Raw genomic sequence first — 15,616 nt, 5'->3', positions numbered from 1 at the left:
TCTGTTTTCCAAGTATTTCAGATTATTATTGTCAACTTTATCTTTTAGATTTCAAAACTACCAAAAGCCAGTCTCGATACCCAACGTATATTTGATGCATTTTTAAATCTAATTATATAAAATACAAGGGAGTAACCAGTATTTGCAACTTGAAGCAGCTACATAGTTAACTGATAATTCATTCTATCACTTTCTAAGAAAGTATGTTCTATTTATAGAGATAAAAAGGAATTTCTTAATTGGTCACTATTTAAATATGTAATTTGTCAAAAGGTAAATATTACTGTTTGAGAAATCTTGGAGTTAGTGCCCCCTCACAGTGTTAAAGACAGGAATATAATTTATTTTAATTTTAAGAAAATTATACATACGCACACACACATATATATACACATATATATGTATATACATATATGTATACATATGTATGTATTCAATTACCACTTCTTAAAGCACTGGAATCAAGGAGCTATCAGCATGCCTTGTAGGCTTCTGCTTGCTATGTAAAACAAATACTATGAAGTACCTTAAAAGGAGGTCTCAAAAATTATATCTATATATAAATCCACTGCTAAGCTCAATTTGAAGCTGTTAATATATATCCTTAATAAAAGGCACAAAATGTGTATTTGTTAAACTTTAAGGAAATTTTTTACAGGCAAAACATTATTACCCTCATACATGTTAATAGTTTGGTGTAAACCAAAACTATTTTTTTTCACTAAAGTTCTGAGAACCCAACTGCCATTGAACTATGTGTTTTTAATTGAGTGGTTTAAGTGTTTCTAGTACAGAGATAACGTTGGGTATTAGCTGGCTGCTCTACACCAGTGTTTTAACTGAAGCAGATGTTCATTACAAGGAATATTATAGGAAAGACTGTGTATACGCATCCCATATTCAAGTGTTGTAAGGCTTCCTTTTACTACACATTCTGTTTGGGAAAAGTCAACTTTCCCCCTAATATGTCAGGAAAAAGCAAAACTGGTAGTAAAATCTTTGTACCATGAAGAAGATTACTTTGGGGTGGAAACTAAGCCATTAGTAAGACTCCAAAGCACTTCCGCACCATCCAGGATAACTCCACACAGCTTCCCTTGTCCACCAGCCAGGATCACACCACACAGCTTCCCAACCTTTCGCATTCCAGTGATTTTTCACTTTCTCTCTGCTCTTCTGTCAGAACTATGTATGTATCACACTTATTGCTCAAGCAACATAGGGAGTTCAATACTTGACTATCATTACAGAAAAAAAAATGTGTACACTATCCTCACTGTGAGGAATAAAGGAAAATATATGCTAGTTTGAAGCACTGATCTACTTAGCACATTCAACCATACATATGTCTACAGGCATTCAGTATAGCAGAGAATGCCTTTTGTCTAGTGGCTTTAAAAAAAAAAAGCAAAACAGGACAAAACAAAACAAAATAGAAAACCCAGTAAACCATTCTGATTTCCCAAGAAAGGTCAATCTCATTTTCAGTGTATGAGGAGTAATAAGAAATTTAATCATAATGGTACTTGTTGTCTTATATTTAAAATTCTTTGTAAACAATGAGTTAAGACTGAGAACAGGTAAAATTGTTCTTTTAACCAAACCATGCTGGTATTTAATGTCCAATAGCTTGTCAATAGTCATGAGGATCTGAACTCATTATCTTAAATACAAGGTTGGCATTTATAAGAGAAATATCCTGAGGTTTCAAGTCCCACGAGAAGTATTAAAACACTTCTTCACCCTGCATTGGAAGTTAGTGGTAAGAGATTTGATCCAAACAAACTACTAAAATATGGGAATGTCTAGGTGACTTGATCTGAAATAATCAAGTTCTAGGAAAGCAGTACTTTATTATTTATGTATTTTTATTTCATGTACATTGGTGTTTTGTCTCCATATATGTCTAGGAGAGACTGTCAGATCCCCTGGAATTGGAGTTCTCTGAAAGAGCAGCCAGTGCCCTTAATCACTAGGCCACCTCTCCAGCCCAGAGAGTAGTGTTTAAATACTTACTGTAAACTTACAAAAATTCGATGCGCTGTTCTTCAAATTAATTTTCTAATAATCCATGTGATTGACTATACTTTCTATAAAAAATAAAAACTTAATGATAAAAGAATAACGGACTATACACTAGTAGCAACTGTTGTTTGTTGAGTCCAATTCTGAGGCAAGTACTTCACATGGTCTCTCCACTTCCATAAAGTTGGAAGTATGCCAAAACTCAGGATGCAGATGAAGAAGCTAAAACACGGACAAGTAAATGATTTGGCGCAGCACACACATTTGCTAATTAGCAATATCCAGGATTACTGAATCATTTATCCCCTCTTCCCATTCTTCAGGAATTTAGGATAGACAGTGAGCACTCGCTCCCACGGTCCTGTGTCTAACTACTGTCTTATTACTTGTAAAGAAGTATCAACCACTATGTCCATCAGCAACTTAAATTCAAAACACTATTAAAATGCCTGACACGTGACATTAAATAAATGTATGTTATGCACTGATTGAAGATTTGTGCTAAAATGTAAATAAATATAAATATATGAGGTTGCTCTTTTCTGCATCAGAACATGAGCAGAAATCAGGTCATCCAATAATTTGGATCTTATGACTATCATTGATAAGCATTTCCAATAGGTACCTGTCAAAAATAAATAATATATAGGTAGGTAGGTAGGTGGGTAGGTAGGTAGGTAGGTGGGTGGGTGGATGGATGGATGGATGAATGAATGGATGGATAGATACATAGATGGATAGATAGATAGATAGATAGATAGATAGATAGATAGATACATAGATACATAGATACATAGATACATAGATAGATACATAGACAGATAGATAGATACTTAGATAGATACATAGATAGATAGATAGATAGATAGATAGATAGATAGATAGATAGATAGATAGATACATAGATACATAGATACATAGATACATAGATACATAGATACATAGATAGATATAATCATTCTGGCATTGCCAAAACTGAACAGAATGAAAATAAGAAAAATAACATTATAATAATGTATGTTTACTTGCAAATAGTAAAAAGGGATTTGATTCAAAATAATCTGTCAAATAGAACACAGCAGTGCAAAACACACTATTAAAAATAAATTTTATACCCAGAAATATGACGACTATATTTGGTGAAACAGTGGATGGATCATGACTTCCAAAGTACAAACTTTAATATTATATTTTGTAGGTTTTCCTCCAAATTAGGATAATCCATTTAGAATTCTAACTTCAAGGTTGTTAGGAGAAAATTGCAGAGCTCATTAGGAACGGGAACACTGAAGAAGTGGTGGTTTTTATAATATGAAAACATAATTTTTATTTAATGTCACATCTTCAAAATATGCAACAGACACTAAATTTCAGGCGATTTTCAAATTAACAATTTCTAGTTTCAAGTTACTATTGTGTGGCATTGTTTTACCTTAATTTACAGACTGTATTTTCTTTTGGTAATGAACATGTTTTTAATTCCTCCTCCTTTCTTAGAGGACAAAACAAGAAAGAAAGAAAGAAAGAAAGAAAGAAAGAAAGAAAGAAAGAAAGAAAGAAAGAGAGAAAGAAAGAGAGAAAGAAAGAGAGAAAGAAAGAGAGAAAGGAAGAGAGAAAGGAAGGAAGGAAGAAAGACAAACTGAAATTAAGAAACTAAGAAACGCAACTCCATGTAAACAGCACTTACCCTTAGCCATCTGGTAAATGTCTAGAGTCTCTGTAACAAGGAGTCAAGAGTCACCATCCTGAACTACTCAACAGTAAAGGGCAGAGTGTTCAGTCAACTTGTTTTCAAAATCTCAACTAGACAGTTTTAATATGCAGGGGTTTGTACATATATATTGAATGGGGCTAAACTTCCAAGGTGGTCAAAGTAAAACTCAGGTAGGGATGGAGGCAGAGAAATTATTTGGCTTGCTCTTGCATTTTGCAAGGTACAAAAACCTTTAAAACCGTGTGTGTGTGTGTGTGTGTGTGTGTGTGTGTGTGTGTGTGTGTGTTCCTGAAAACCAGCCTCCGTCAGTCTAGTCAGTGCTTGATGATTTGACCCTGCAATTAAAAAACAAAATCATGGGCTGCACTCATGTTTATATCTTCTGTAAGAAAAACAAAAACAATAACAAAACAAGAAAAAGACAAACCCACAAAAGAATACTAACCACGAGAAATTAAATGCTCACTTCACATCATATTCTGAAATGGTTAGAAATATATCCTGGACGAATTGACTTAGAGCCTTAATGTATTCAAAATCCTGATAAGTATCTCTATGATAAGGAGGACCTTATTTCACTTTAAATATTTTAATTGCTCTATGTGGATGAAAGAGATGCTACTTTTACACAAGAAACTATTAACTTCCTTTTTGTGCTTTCCCAAATAAATACTGCTCTTTTTAAATAGTGTAACAAAGAGTTGTTTGTAAGAACAAAACATTGAGCCAGGCCTGTGTGGCATCAGTCCCGGGATGACAGCATTTGGAAGGAAGAGGCCTGAGGATTGAAAACTGAAGGCCAGCACGGACCACGTGGGAAGATCTTCATAAAAGATATATAAGTAGATGGGGTTAGATTTTATGTATCTTCGGTGGATATGTGTTTGCTCCTCTGCTGTAGAGATTTCCTCAGGAAACTCCAACATTGTCTCAAAATGTCACCTAACTTTCAGATAAGTGTTGCCACTCACCCTGCCTCCAAGGTTACCAAAAACATACACTGAATTGTATGCCAATCAACCCTGCACCTGCAGAAGGAGAGTCCTCTTCCCTGCTCTCTGCTCAAGTGTAGAAAATTAATCATTTTTGCTTTGCAATTGAGAGCTACTTAGTAAGGCAAACACAATGAGAGCCAGGCTACTTTCATTAGAGGCTTTTAGTGCTGTCCCCACCCTGCTGAATACACACACACACACACACACACACACACACACACACACACACACACACACGGTTTTAAAGCTTTTTGTATCTTGCCAAATGAAGGTATGAACCAAATAATTTCTCTGCCTCCATCCCTACCTGAGTTTTACTTTGATCACCTCGGAATCTTCGCTCCATTCAACATATACCTACAAACCCTGCACATTAAAACTGTGTTTAGTTGAGGTTTGGAACTCATGTTGATTCAATACTCTACCTCTTTCGCCACACAAACACACACACACACACACACACACACACACACACAAAGAGAGAGAGAGAGAGAGAGAGAGAGAGAGAGAGAGAGAGAGAGGTTTTATACTCTTCAATCCTGAGAGCTGCACTCTGAAGCCAAAACTCAATTCTCCTCTCTTGACTCCTGTCCAAAACAGTGGGCAATTACATAGGGGGCAAATGACAGAGGAAAACCTATATGTTCCTAATTAATGGGGTTCGTTTTACAGCAGCATTCCTCATGTGCCAGCTCCCAGGAGGAGGTATTCTAGAAGCACAGTCACCATTTCATGAGTAGCTTCCATGCAAAACCGCATGCAACTGGAGCTCTTTTGCGGGACCGCACAGGAGCTAATCCTGGCGTTCTTGGCGCTGTCTGCATCCTCTTAGCCCTTTAAAGAAATGCTCAAATAAACTGACCCCCTAAACTCACATCAGACAAGAGAAGGAGGTTCTATAGGCATGCGCGCGGACACACACACACACACACACACACACACACACACACACTACTATCTCCTTTTAATCCTATGCAGTGGAGGGTTTCTAAAGCATCCTGGAGCTAGGCGAGCTAAGAGGGCAGAAATCAATAAGTTCAAGAAGAGAGCCTGAATCCAGGAAAGGGGGAGGAGGGGAAGCATACTCTGCTCCGCTCAAGGGATGCTGACAGAAGAACTGGTACAGATTTGCAGGCTCCTTGCCAGGCCACTCATGCAGGGGACATCCCTTCCAGGCCATAGCAGGACTTCTGCCTCAAGTCTGCGATGGCAGAGAAAGAGTGTGAGGTGCATACATAGGTAGGTAGGTTGCTAACTTACGGAAGAAGATGTATTCAGTATAACTGCTCCAGATCTTGTCGTCTCGGTACTGGTTGACAAAGGCGGCAGTGCCAGAGGAGTTGCACGCCACCATGTGGAAGCCAGCCTCAGAGAGTCGATCGAATGCCTGCTCCAAGTAGGTGAACTTGAGGTAGAAGCGGGATGTGTACTTCTCAGGCTGACGGTCAGGGTCGCGACTCTCATTAAGAGTGTCCCCAAAGACCTCCTTGGCCAAGGCTATGCGCCCGCACACCATGATGCGCGCCACACGCCTAAACTTGGCATCTGCCTGGTTGTCTCGCACTGTGGTGTAGGAGCCACGGTAGCCCAGTGTGAGGAACCCAGAGCGCTTGTCCGGAGCGCTGCCGCCACTGACAACGCCACTGACACCGTGTGCCCCAGAACTCGAGGGCGCGCCGGCCGCCGCCCCACGCAGCAGCAGTGCGTCGCTGCTGCCCTGGGAAAGGTTGTCCTCCAGGTCGCTCTGGCAGCCCTCGTCGTTGAGCGAGTTCTGCTTGGTGACCTTGGGCGACAGCAGCTTGACCAGGTCAGTAAGCTGGAAGAACTCTGCCTCGCGCAGGAGCCTCTCCTTCTCGGGGAAGTGCTCGGGCAGCGCCAGCTGCTTGTCGCGCAGGTAATCCAGCACGTACCTAAAGAGGAAGCCGTCGCGGTCGATGAAGAAGCGCGCGCGGCTGTCCCTGGGCAAGTCGCCCCGGCGCCGAGCGCCGCCCCGGGGACTAGAGGGAGAGAACATGCTGGCCAGAGTGCTGTCCGGGACGCTGAGCAACGTCGAATGCTTGGTCACATAAACCTGGCCGCCAACATTCAGTTCTACTACCTCCGGGAAGGGAGACGGGGCGCAGGGCCCTGGGGCGGCGGCCAGCGGAGCGCCTGGAGAGCTGGACGCGGACACCATCTCGCTGATCGGGAGGATGGTGCTGCCGCCGCTGCCCGTGTCCTTCAAAGCCATGGTCCCCGCCACCGGCCAGGTGACCCGGGCGAGCCGCACAGCGCGCTTCCCAGAGCCTCGAGGTCTCGGGTCCTCGGCGTGCGCTCGGTCAACCGGCACTCTCTGGCTGACCGGCGCGGTCCTCCAGGCACCCGGCGCTGCTCAGGGTTCCGGGCAGCAGCGGCGTCGGAGTCGCCCGAGCTCCATCGGGGAGAGACTCTCAGGAATGGAGCTCCGCGAGCTCGGCTGCTCCTTTGGGGCGACCGACTGCAAGTGTACAAGAGACTTGGAGAGGTTCGGGGGCTGCGCGCGGCTCTGGGAGGGGAGGGCAGGAGGCGGGGCCCGAGCGAAGAAAACTCACCCCCGGCTGCTTGTGAGCCAGCGCGCCTCAGCCGGGAGCGCTGGCGCCGGCGCTAACTACTCGCAGCCCGGGAGGTGGCACTGACGTCAAGCTCCGAACTGGGACTGGAGCCACAGCTGTCATTTAAAGGGCTAGGCTCTGGGGCTGGGTTGGCGGATCCAGAGCTATGGAGCTGGGATGAGGGCAGAGGCAAAAGGAGAGAGACAGATGGAAGCAAAGCAGGAGAAGACAACAAAAAGAATCTAGCAACAGCGGACTACGACTCTCTTCATGGCATCCGAATCTCTTTTATTTTTCTCTCTCCCCAAACCCCCCCCCCCCGCCCAGTCTTATCTTTCTCCTCGGAGTTCTCCATAACAAAACTAGTTTCACTCTCTTCAAGAGGAGGACCTATAATCCTGATTCTCAACTCTCAATGTTTTACTGGCGTTTGGGCTGTGTTTGTTAAAGGGCTGAGAGCTAGGCAGAGTTGAGTCCCAATTAGTGGCTTTTAAATGAAGGGCAAATTCCCCTTGGGAATCAAATGGCATGATTCTAACTCATGTTCTATATTCTGTTAGGGTTTAAAGCTCATAAGTTTGGTTCCATTTCACAAACGCAATAAATGAGTATGAGTAACAAAGCAACTCTCTGTTCCCAAGGTCACAAAACTTGATGAAGCACAACCTCTCAGAGCAAGAGGACGATGGCTTATGCATTGTTATCTTCCTAACTCTAGTACTCTGCGCACAAACGCAAATCAGCGATATTTGTGACAGAAAAGGAAGACTGAAATTCAGAGGAGAAAGTCCTTTCCACTGCTAGATAATCTAACATGCTGCCCAGCATTGGACATAACTTAATGCCCAGAAACGTGAACCATTGACTTACAAAGTAGTAAAGAGAATATGGAGTTTTGTGACACAGAGTAATTTACTTCAAAAGTATTATAATAAAAATCATATACAGACTCCACTATTATAATCCCCATCCCAAGTGCTTGCCTCTGATTCCTTCATTCAAAATCACCAAAATAGTAGTGGGTTTGAGAGTCGGGTGTACCCTTAAATTTTCATAAATGATGAATATCCTATTATTTGAGCATTACAAGCTATATTTAATTCATTGATTCTTATAAGCCACATCCACAGAAAACGCCACATCAATTTTGAAAGTTAAATTACCTGAGGCAGACTGAGCTTAATGGACCAATGTAAGGACACAATACACTTGCCAAATGATTAAGACTTAAAATAAGCTTTGCAATGGGCATAGTCACTGAATCCCCTCACTCAGACAGATTCCCTCTTCCCCGAGTTATGCTGATTAATTAAGTCTTTTTTTTTAACCTAAAAGCTTGAATTGAGCATTGAAACCATCTGAAAAGGGACATTGTGTTCTACCTCATTTAAGGAATAAGAAAATATTTGGCCTTTAAAATAATAGTTTCTGGAAAATGAATTAAGGAAAGCTTTATAACTTCCATAGATGAATAAGTAATAATGCCTTGAACTGATGCTAATGAGGCCCATTTATCATGAGGAAAATGTCCCTAATGATGAGGATGGTGCAGACAATTGCATTCCAATGGAACGGATACACATACAGATACGAATATGGACACAGAAACAAGAGAGTGCCCATGCTATCAGCTTAAACTGTGTTTTCATTGATGTTACATGAAGCAAACTTATGAGATGGTCTGAATTTTATACTCGTAATAAAATCACCTTGGCAATTCACAATAAATCTTATTTCGAGTGGTATTATGTGATAGATTGCTCTTGAAAATTATCTCTTCGGCCTTTATGGTTTCTCCTTAATCTCTTCCTTCTGCATATTCTTGTTCCCAGCAACTGTTCTTAGCTACACTCTCCAACCAAACTCCTAACTGAACAAATAGCAAGTTGGAATGCCTCTACTCAGTGTGTTCTCTGACGAAAGTTTCTTTCGTCCTCCTACTCCCTTCCTGCTGCTTAACTTTCCCTCCCAGTATAAATATTACTTACTCTAGAAATCCTCCCACTACCTGACCAACTTCACCCTCACTCGTAATGTGTTTCCACCAGACCCTGTGCTCGTGCATGGACAAGTAGTAGGTCTCTGTACACCAGGCTGCAAGTGTGGCGTGCAGCAATATGGACTACTTCAGCATCAGGGTGGTTCCTAGTACCTGGGAGGCAGCCACTTTCTATTTCAGATTTACACTGCTTATAAATGGATGAACATTTCCTTGCCTTCACGATGGGCCATCAGGATAAGTGCAGAAACTGCAGAAATACATAGGATGTGGCTCTTAGCAATTAGAATCAAGTCAAGGAAGGAATTTCTTGTCCCAATAAATTCAACAAAGAAGGAAAAACAGAGTCCAGATTGTGGTGATCCACTTAGTGCACTGACCAGCGAACAAGGACCATGATCAGAACCGTTTCCCTGTAAACCACAGGCATTATTAATGTTCCTCAGACCTATCAAAAAACAAATCTGGGTCCTTTTAAGATCTGCTGCTGTGCAAAGGCAGGGCATCGGATTTCTCTGGCAGAAAGTGATGCACTTCCAGCACCTTTTAAAACAGCCCAGTCAGACCAGTGCGAGTCTCCAAAAGCACCGCAAATATCCACATAGGATAGATGGTTCCATAGCACAGAGGTGATTGGTGATCTGGAATAGCAAAAGAACTCGTGTGGTTAAGCAGGCAGGAACCAAGTTAAAAGCAGGGACTGGGTCTTCCTTGATGCAGACAAAGAATATAAACAGGTAACTACGAGATATGGCTAGAACGAGGTTAAAATCCAACCAGCTTTGCATTTTCTGCAAGTGATTTAATCTCTGGATACAGTTCCTTTTCGACACAGTGGGCATAATAAGATCACAGGTGTATCACGTCAGCAAGCGAGCCATCCACGCTTGCAGGAGTTTCTCACATGTGTTATGTCTATTTCTAAGAGTTGCAAAGAGCCAAATACTAACATAGATGGACCTAAGTGGAACTCTGGATACGAAGGCAGCTCAATGATAGAATGATGCCTACTATGCACAAGGCCGTCAGTCACAACCCCATCACCACACTTCATAAATATACCGATTAATACCATGCTATATATACCAATGTAGGAAGGGGGCGTGCACATGATGAGCACATTATGCATGTGTGCATTTGTGTGACCTTGCTTTACACACTGTTCTATGCATCCTAATATGCTCACAGAGCATGTTAGAGTGTGACCCCATCATCAAGAAGATCATCTATAGTACCATAGCCTTCTCTATCAGTATCCAGTGTGTATACTGCTTCACTCACTGGGTTTTCTGTAGTTCTCTTCTACTTCCTTTTTGCTGTTACTTAGCTTTTTTGTTGTTTTTTTGTTTGCTCAGTGCTTTGACTGAGTTTTGACTATGTTTTCTATTAGCATGTAAACTACATATAGAATTGTGAGGTTCTACTGACCACATTCAAAAGTATGAGCCATGAGCTAACACATGCTTTTATTCTGTATTCCCTCGGGAGGCACACACATAAAAGTATCTACAGGGCATGTGTATCTGTAAGCCATCCTGGTCTACAGGGAGAATTTCAGGCAAGCTGGCTGTTGTTGTTGTTGTTGTTGTTGCTGCTGCTGCTGCTGCTGCTGCTGTTGTTTTAAAGCTCTACCTTAAACAAACAGTGGGGGAGGGGACATAAAAGTAATATAATCCTTAAGTGATTTGTGTTCCTCTTATAAATGGTGGCAACTGAATAACTAACACCCATTTTTCTTGGAAGGGAAAAATGCCAGGGTAGGAGTCACACTGTGGATATACAGCCTTGTGCAGTGTAAGAAGTAAAGGGTTTTTCTGCCATAGCAACTGAGAGGGCTAACCTCTCCAGCAGTAGAGCTGGGGATGTGAAGGGAAGGAAACCACACAGTCAGCGATTCCTACCTGTCTTGAGAATTCTGGAAGCCAAGCAAATTCGAGTGTATTCCCAAATCCCAGACATCAGTTTTGAGACTATCCACCAGAAAACAAACCTTTTACAATGATATAGTAAGTAAACTCAGGTTATTTATGCTCAAGGCACATTTTACATAATATATTGTTTCTAATTAGACATCTCAATAAGGTAATTTCTGTAGTCGATTTACTTTTTTTTTTTTTTTTTTTTTTTGAGCTGAGGACCAAACCCAGGGCCTTGCGCTTAGCGCTCTACCACTGAGCTAAATCCCCAACCCTCTACATTAGAAATTCTTTATAGGCACTATCCAAAGTTAGGGTGAACTTAAATACCCGTCCAAATTGTGGAAATTTATATAGATTATGATTTGATGTAGCTAAACCTTTAATATATTCCATGGCATCTAAAAAGTGATCTTCTGGCATTTTGAAATAACATCATTTGCAAGCTGTTTTGAAATCAGCATATTTAATGTACATGTCCTGGTTTTGGAAGTGGGATGTCATCAATCTTGGGTATTTTTGAGTGATTGGGAAGATACTTAGCAAAAAGGTCTAGATTTTCATCCTCCCTCACTCTATGCATCCTTTAAAAGTGGCTCAGTTTCTCAAAGCCAATGGGAGAAAAATCAACATGTTGCCCGCACTCTAAGAACATTGTGGATACTAATTTTAGCTGCACTGGACAAATGAGGTGATTTTTACACCTGAGTGGATTCTAAGCTCCATCAAATAGTATCAACCAGGGCTCAAATGCTAGTGATGTTGGTTGTGTGTAAGAAACCCTGTGATATAATTTAAAAAGTGTCCCTCATTGGAAGGAGGCTCTGGAATATAGAGTAGATTTAAAATGCTACTTATAAGAACCAGTCAAAATTCCCTTGAGGGATAACACCAAACTTAACATTAACTTATTATTTTGACTGAAGATTCTTGACTACTGCATTTGGTTTTGTAGTCAAATCCTTATTTGTGGTGAGAGTTTATTATTTCTGGCACTTTTTAAGTTCTACCCATTAAGTTTGTCTAGAGGATCATTTAGACAATGACATTATAACAACACATGCTTCTTGAATAAAACCACGATGGAAATACTACTTACTCAAAATGCATTCTCCTTGGAGATGCCTGTCTACAATGGGAGCAAAGGGTGAATTATGCTATGAAAATAGTCAATCTAATGTTTAATTTAGCAAAACGTTTGAGAAATGTCCTAACCTAAAATAAAATAATTAAAATTACGGTCCCTAGGTAATCACCTGTTAGCGTTATAAAATAGAATGAAGGTGAAATGCTGCTAAACAAAATTAAACACAGCATTTATTGAGAAACAAGTCAAATCCCTTCTTTTATATGGGGGGCCTTTTTCTATCTGAACGTGAGGGGCTGGAGGAATGTATCAAGGGAGGGTTTGAATGCTCTTACTACTTAGAGGACCTTCCAGTCTTGTTCCCATCACCTCCATCTTCCACAGTTCCAACATTGCCTTCCAAGATGCTTTTGCACACACCTCTATCTATGTGCATACACTACATGCATACGACTATACACAATTTGAAAGTAAATCCTTAAAATAAAATAACTGGACATATGCAATTGATTGGTGTGCCTAACAGGGTTCCATTGTCCCAGTTTCACACATCACCTACAGCTATATGAGCATCTGCTCTATGCAATAGCTACTTTGTGCATAATTTTATATTGTTCAATCTGAGAGTTCTTAGCAACAGCAAAGTGAGTGTACTACCATATCAACAAATGCCCAAATAGTTAGAAGTGTATGATTTATAAGTTGCTTTTCTTTTCTTTTTTTTTTAATTAACTTGAGTATTTCTTATATACATTTCGAGTGTTATTCCCTTTCCCGGTATCCGGGCAAACATCCCCCTCCCCCTCCCCTTCCTTATGGGTGTTCCCCTCCCAACCCTCCCCCCATTGCCGCCCTCCCCCCACCAGTCTAGTTCACTGGGGGTTCAGTCTTAGCAGGACCCAGGGCTTCCCCTTCCACTGGTGCTCTTACTAGGATATTCATTGCTACCTATGGGGTCAGAGTCCAGGGTCAGTCCATGTATAGTCTTTAGGTAGTGGCTTAGTCCCTGGAAGCTCTGGTTGCTTGACATTGTTGTACATATGGGGTCTCGAGCCCCTTCAAGCTCTTCCAGTTCTTTCTCTGATTCCTTCAATAGGGGACCTATTCTCAGTTCAGTGGTTTGCTGCTGGTATTCGCCTCTGTATTTGCTGTATTCTGGCTGTGTCTCTCAGGAGCGATCTACATCCGGCTCCTGTCGGTCTGCACTTCTTTGCTTCATCCATCTTGTCTAATTGGGTGGCTGTATATGTATGGGCCACATGTGGGGCAGGCTCTGAATGGGTGTTCCGTCAGTCTCTGTTTTAATCTTTGACTCTCTCTTCCCTGCCAAGGGTATTCTTGTTCCCCTTTTAAAGAAGGAGTGAAGCATTCACGTTTTGATCATCCATCTTGAGTTTCATTTGTTCTAGGCATCTAGGGTAATTCAAGCATTTGGGCTAATAGCCACTTATCAATGAGTGCATACCATGTATGTCTTTCTGTGATTGGGTTAGCTCACTCAGGATGATGTTTTCCAGTTCAAACCATTTGCCTACGAATTTCATAAAGCCGTTGTTTTTGATAGCTGAGTAATATTCCATTGTGTAGATGTACCACATTTTCTGTATCCATTCCTCTGTTGAAGGGCATCTGGGTTCTTTCCAGCTTCTGGCTATTATAAATAAGGTTGCAATGAACATAGTGGAGCACGTGTCTTTTTTTATATGTTGGGGCATCTTTTGGGTATATGCCCAAGAGAGGTATAGCTGGATCCTCAGGCAGTTCAATGTCCAACTTTCTGAGGATCCTCCAGACTGATTTCCAGAATGGTTGTACCAGTCTGCAACCCCACCAACAATGGAGGAGTGTTCCTCTTTCTCCGCATCCTTGCCAGCATCTGCTGTCCCCTGAGTTTTTGATCTTAGCCATTCTCACTGGTGTGAGGTGAAATCTCAGGGTTGTTTTGATTTGCATTTCCCTTATGACTAAAGATGTTGAACATTTCTTTAGGTGTTTCTCAGCCATTCGGCATTCCTCAGCTGTGAATTCTTTGTTTAGCTCTGAGCCCCATTTTTTAATAGGGTTATTTGTTTCCCTGCGGTCTAACTTCTTGAGTTCTTTGTAAATTTTGGATATAAGCCCTCTATCTGTTGTAGGATTGGTAAAGATCTTTTCCCAATCTGTTGGTTGCCGATTTGTCCTAACCACAGTGTCCTTTGCCTTACAGAAGCTTTGCAGTTTTATGAGATCCCATTTGTCGATTCTTGATCTTAGAGCGTAAGCCATTGGTGTTTTGTTCAGGAAATTTTTTCCAGTGCCCATGTGTTCCAGATGCTTCCCTAGTTTTTCTTCTATTAGTTTGAGTGTGTCTGGTTTGATGTGGAGGTCCTTGATCCACTTGGACTTAAGCTTTGTACAGGGTGATAAGCATGGATTGATCTGCATTCTTCTACATGTTGACCTCCAGTTGAACCAGCACCATTTGCTGAAAATGCTATCTTTTTTCCATTGGATGGTTTTGGCTCCTTTGTCAAAAATCAAGTGACCATAGCTATGTGGGTTCATTTCTGGGTCTTCAATTCTATTCCATTGGTCTATCTGTCTGTCTCTGTACCAATACCATGCAGTTTTTATCACTATTGCTCTGTAATACTGCTTGAGTTCAGGGATAGTGATTCCCCCTGAAGTCCTTTTATTGTTGAGGATAGCTTTAGCTATCCTGGGTTTTTTGTTATTCCAGATGAATTTGAAAATTGTTCTGTCTAACTCTTTGAAGAATTGGATTGGTATTTTGATGGGGATTGCATTGAATCTGTAGATCGCTTTTGGTAAAATGGCCATTTTTACTATATTAATCCTGCCAATCCATGAGCATGGGAGATCTTTCCATCTTCTGAGGTCTTCTTCAATTTCCTTTTTCAGTGTCTTGAAGTTCTTATTGTACAGATCTTTTACTTGCTTGGTTAAAGTCACACCGAGGTACTTTATATTATTTGGGTCTATTATGAAGGGTGTCGTTTCCCTAATTTCTTTCTCGGCTTGTTTCTCTTTTGTATAGAGGAAGGCAACTGATTTATTTGAGTTAATTTTATACCCAGCCACTTTGCTGTTGCTTTTCAAATAAGCATGTCTATGTATACCAAATGTTTATATACGTACTGCTAAAGAAAGTTATATCTATAAATTTCACTCTTATGAGAACTTATGTATGCTTATACAAATAATTATTTGTTCATTATTGGTCAGTGATATTTTGATTTATCTTTCATTTGTGTCTGTTTCTGTCTGTAGTTAAAGGATCTCTCTGAATACAGACACTATTATGCAGTTG

At 41.1% G+C, this 15,616-nt stretch overlaps 1 protein-coding gene across 1 annotated transcript in view; it reads right to left on the bottom strand.

Annotated features, from left to right (window-relative positions):
• Kctd8 (potassium channel tetramerization domain containing 8) overlaps positions 1–7,332 on the bottom strand; it is a 244,909-nt gene extending 237,577 nt beyond the window's left edge. Inside the window, exon 1 of the mRNA NM_001100172.1 lies at positions 5,995–7,332. Within this exon, the coding sequence (NP_001093642.1) occupies positions 5,995–6,964 (970 nt within the window). The 5' untranslated portion in view covers positions 6,965–7,332. The remainder of the gene's footprint in view (positions 1–5,994) is intronic.
• Between the last annotated feature and the right edge of the window lie 8,284 nt (positions 7,333–15,616).

The sequence above is a fragment of the Rattus norvegicus genome, chromosome 14 (genome assembly GCF_036323735.1).
Source record: "Rattus norvegicus strain BN/NHsdMcwi chromosome 14, GRCr8, whole genome shotgun sequence".
Classification (NCBI taxonomy): Eukaryota; Metazoa; Chordata; class Mammalia; order Rodentia; family Muridae; genus Rattus; species Rattus norvegicus.
This window is presented reverse-complemented; position numbering and strand designations above follow the sequence as displayed.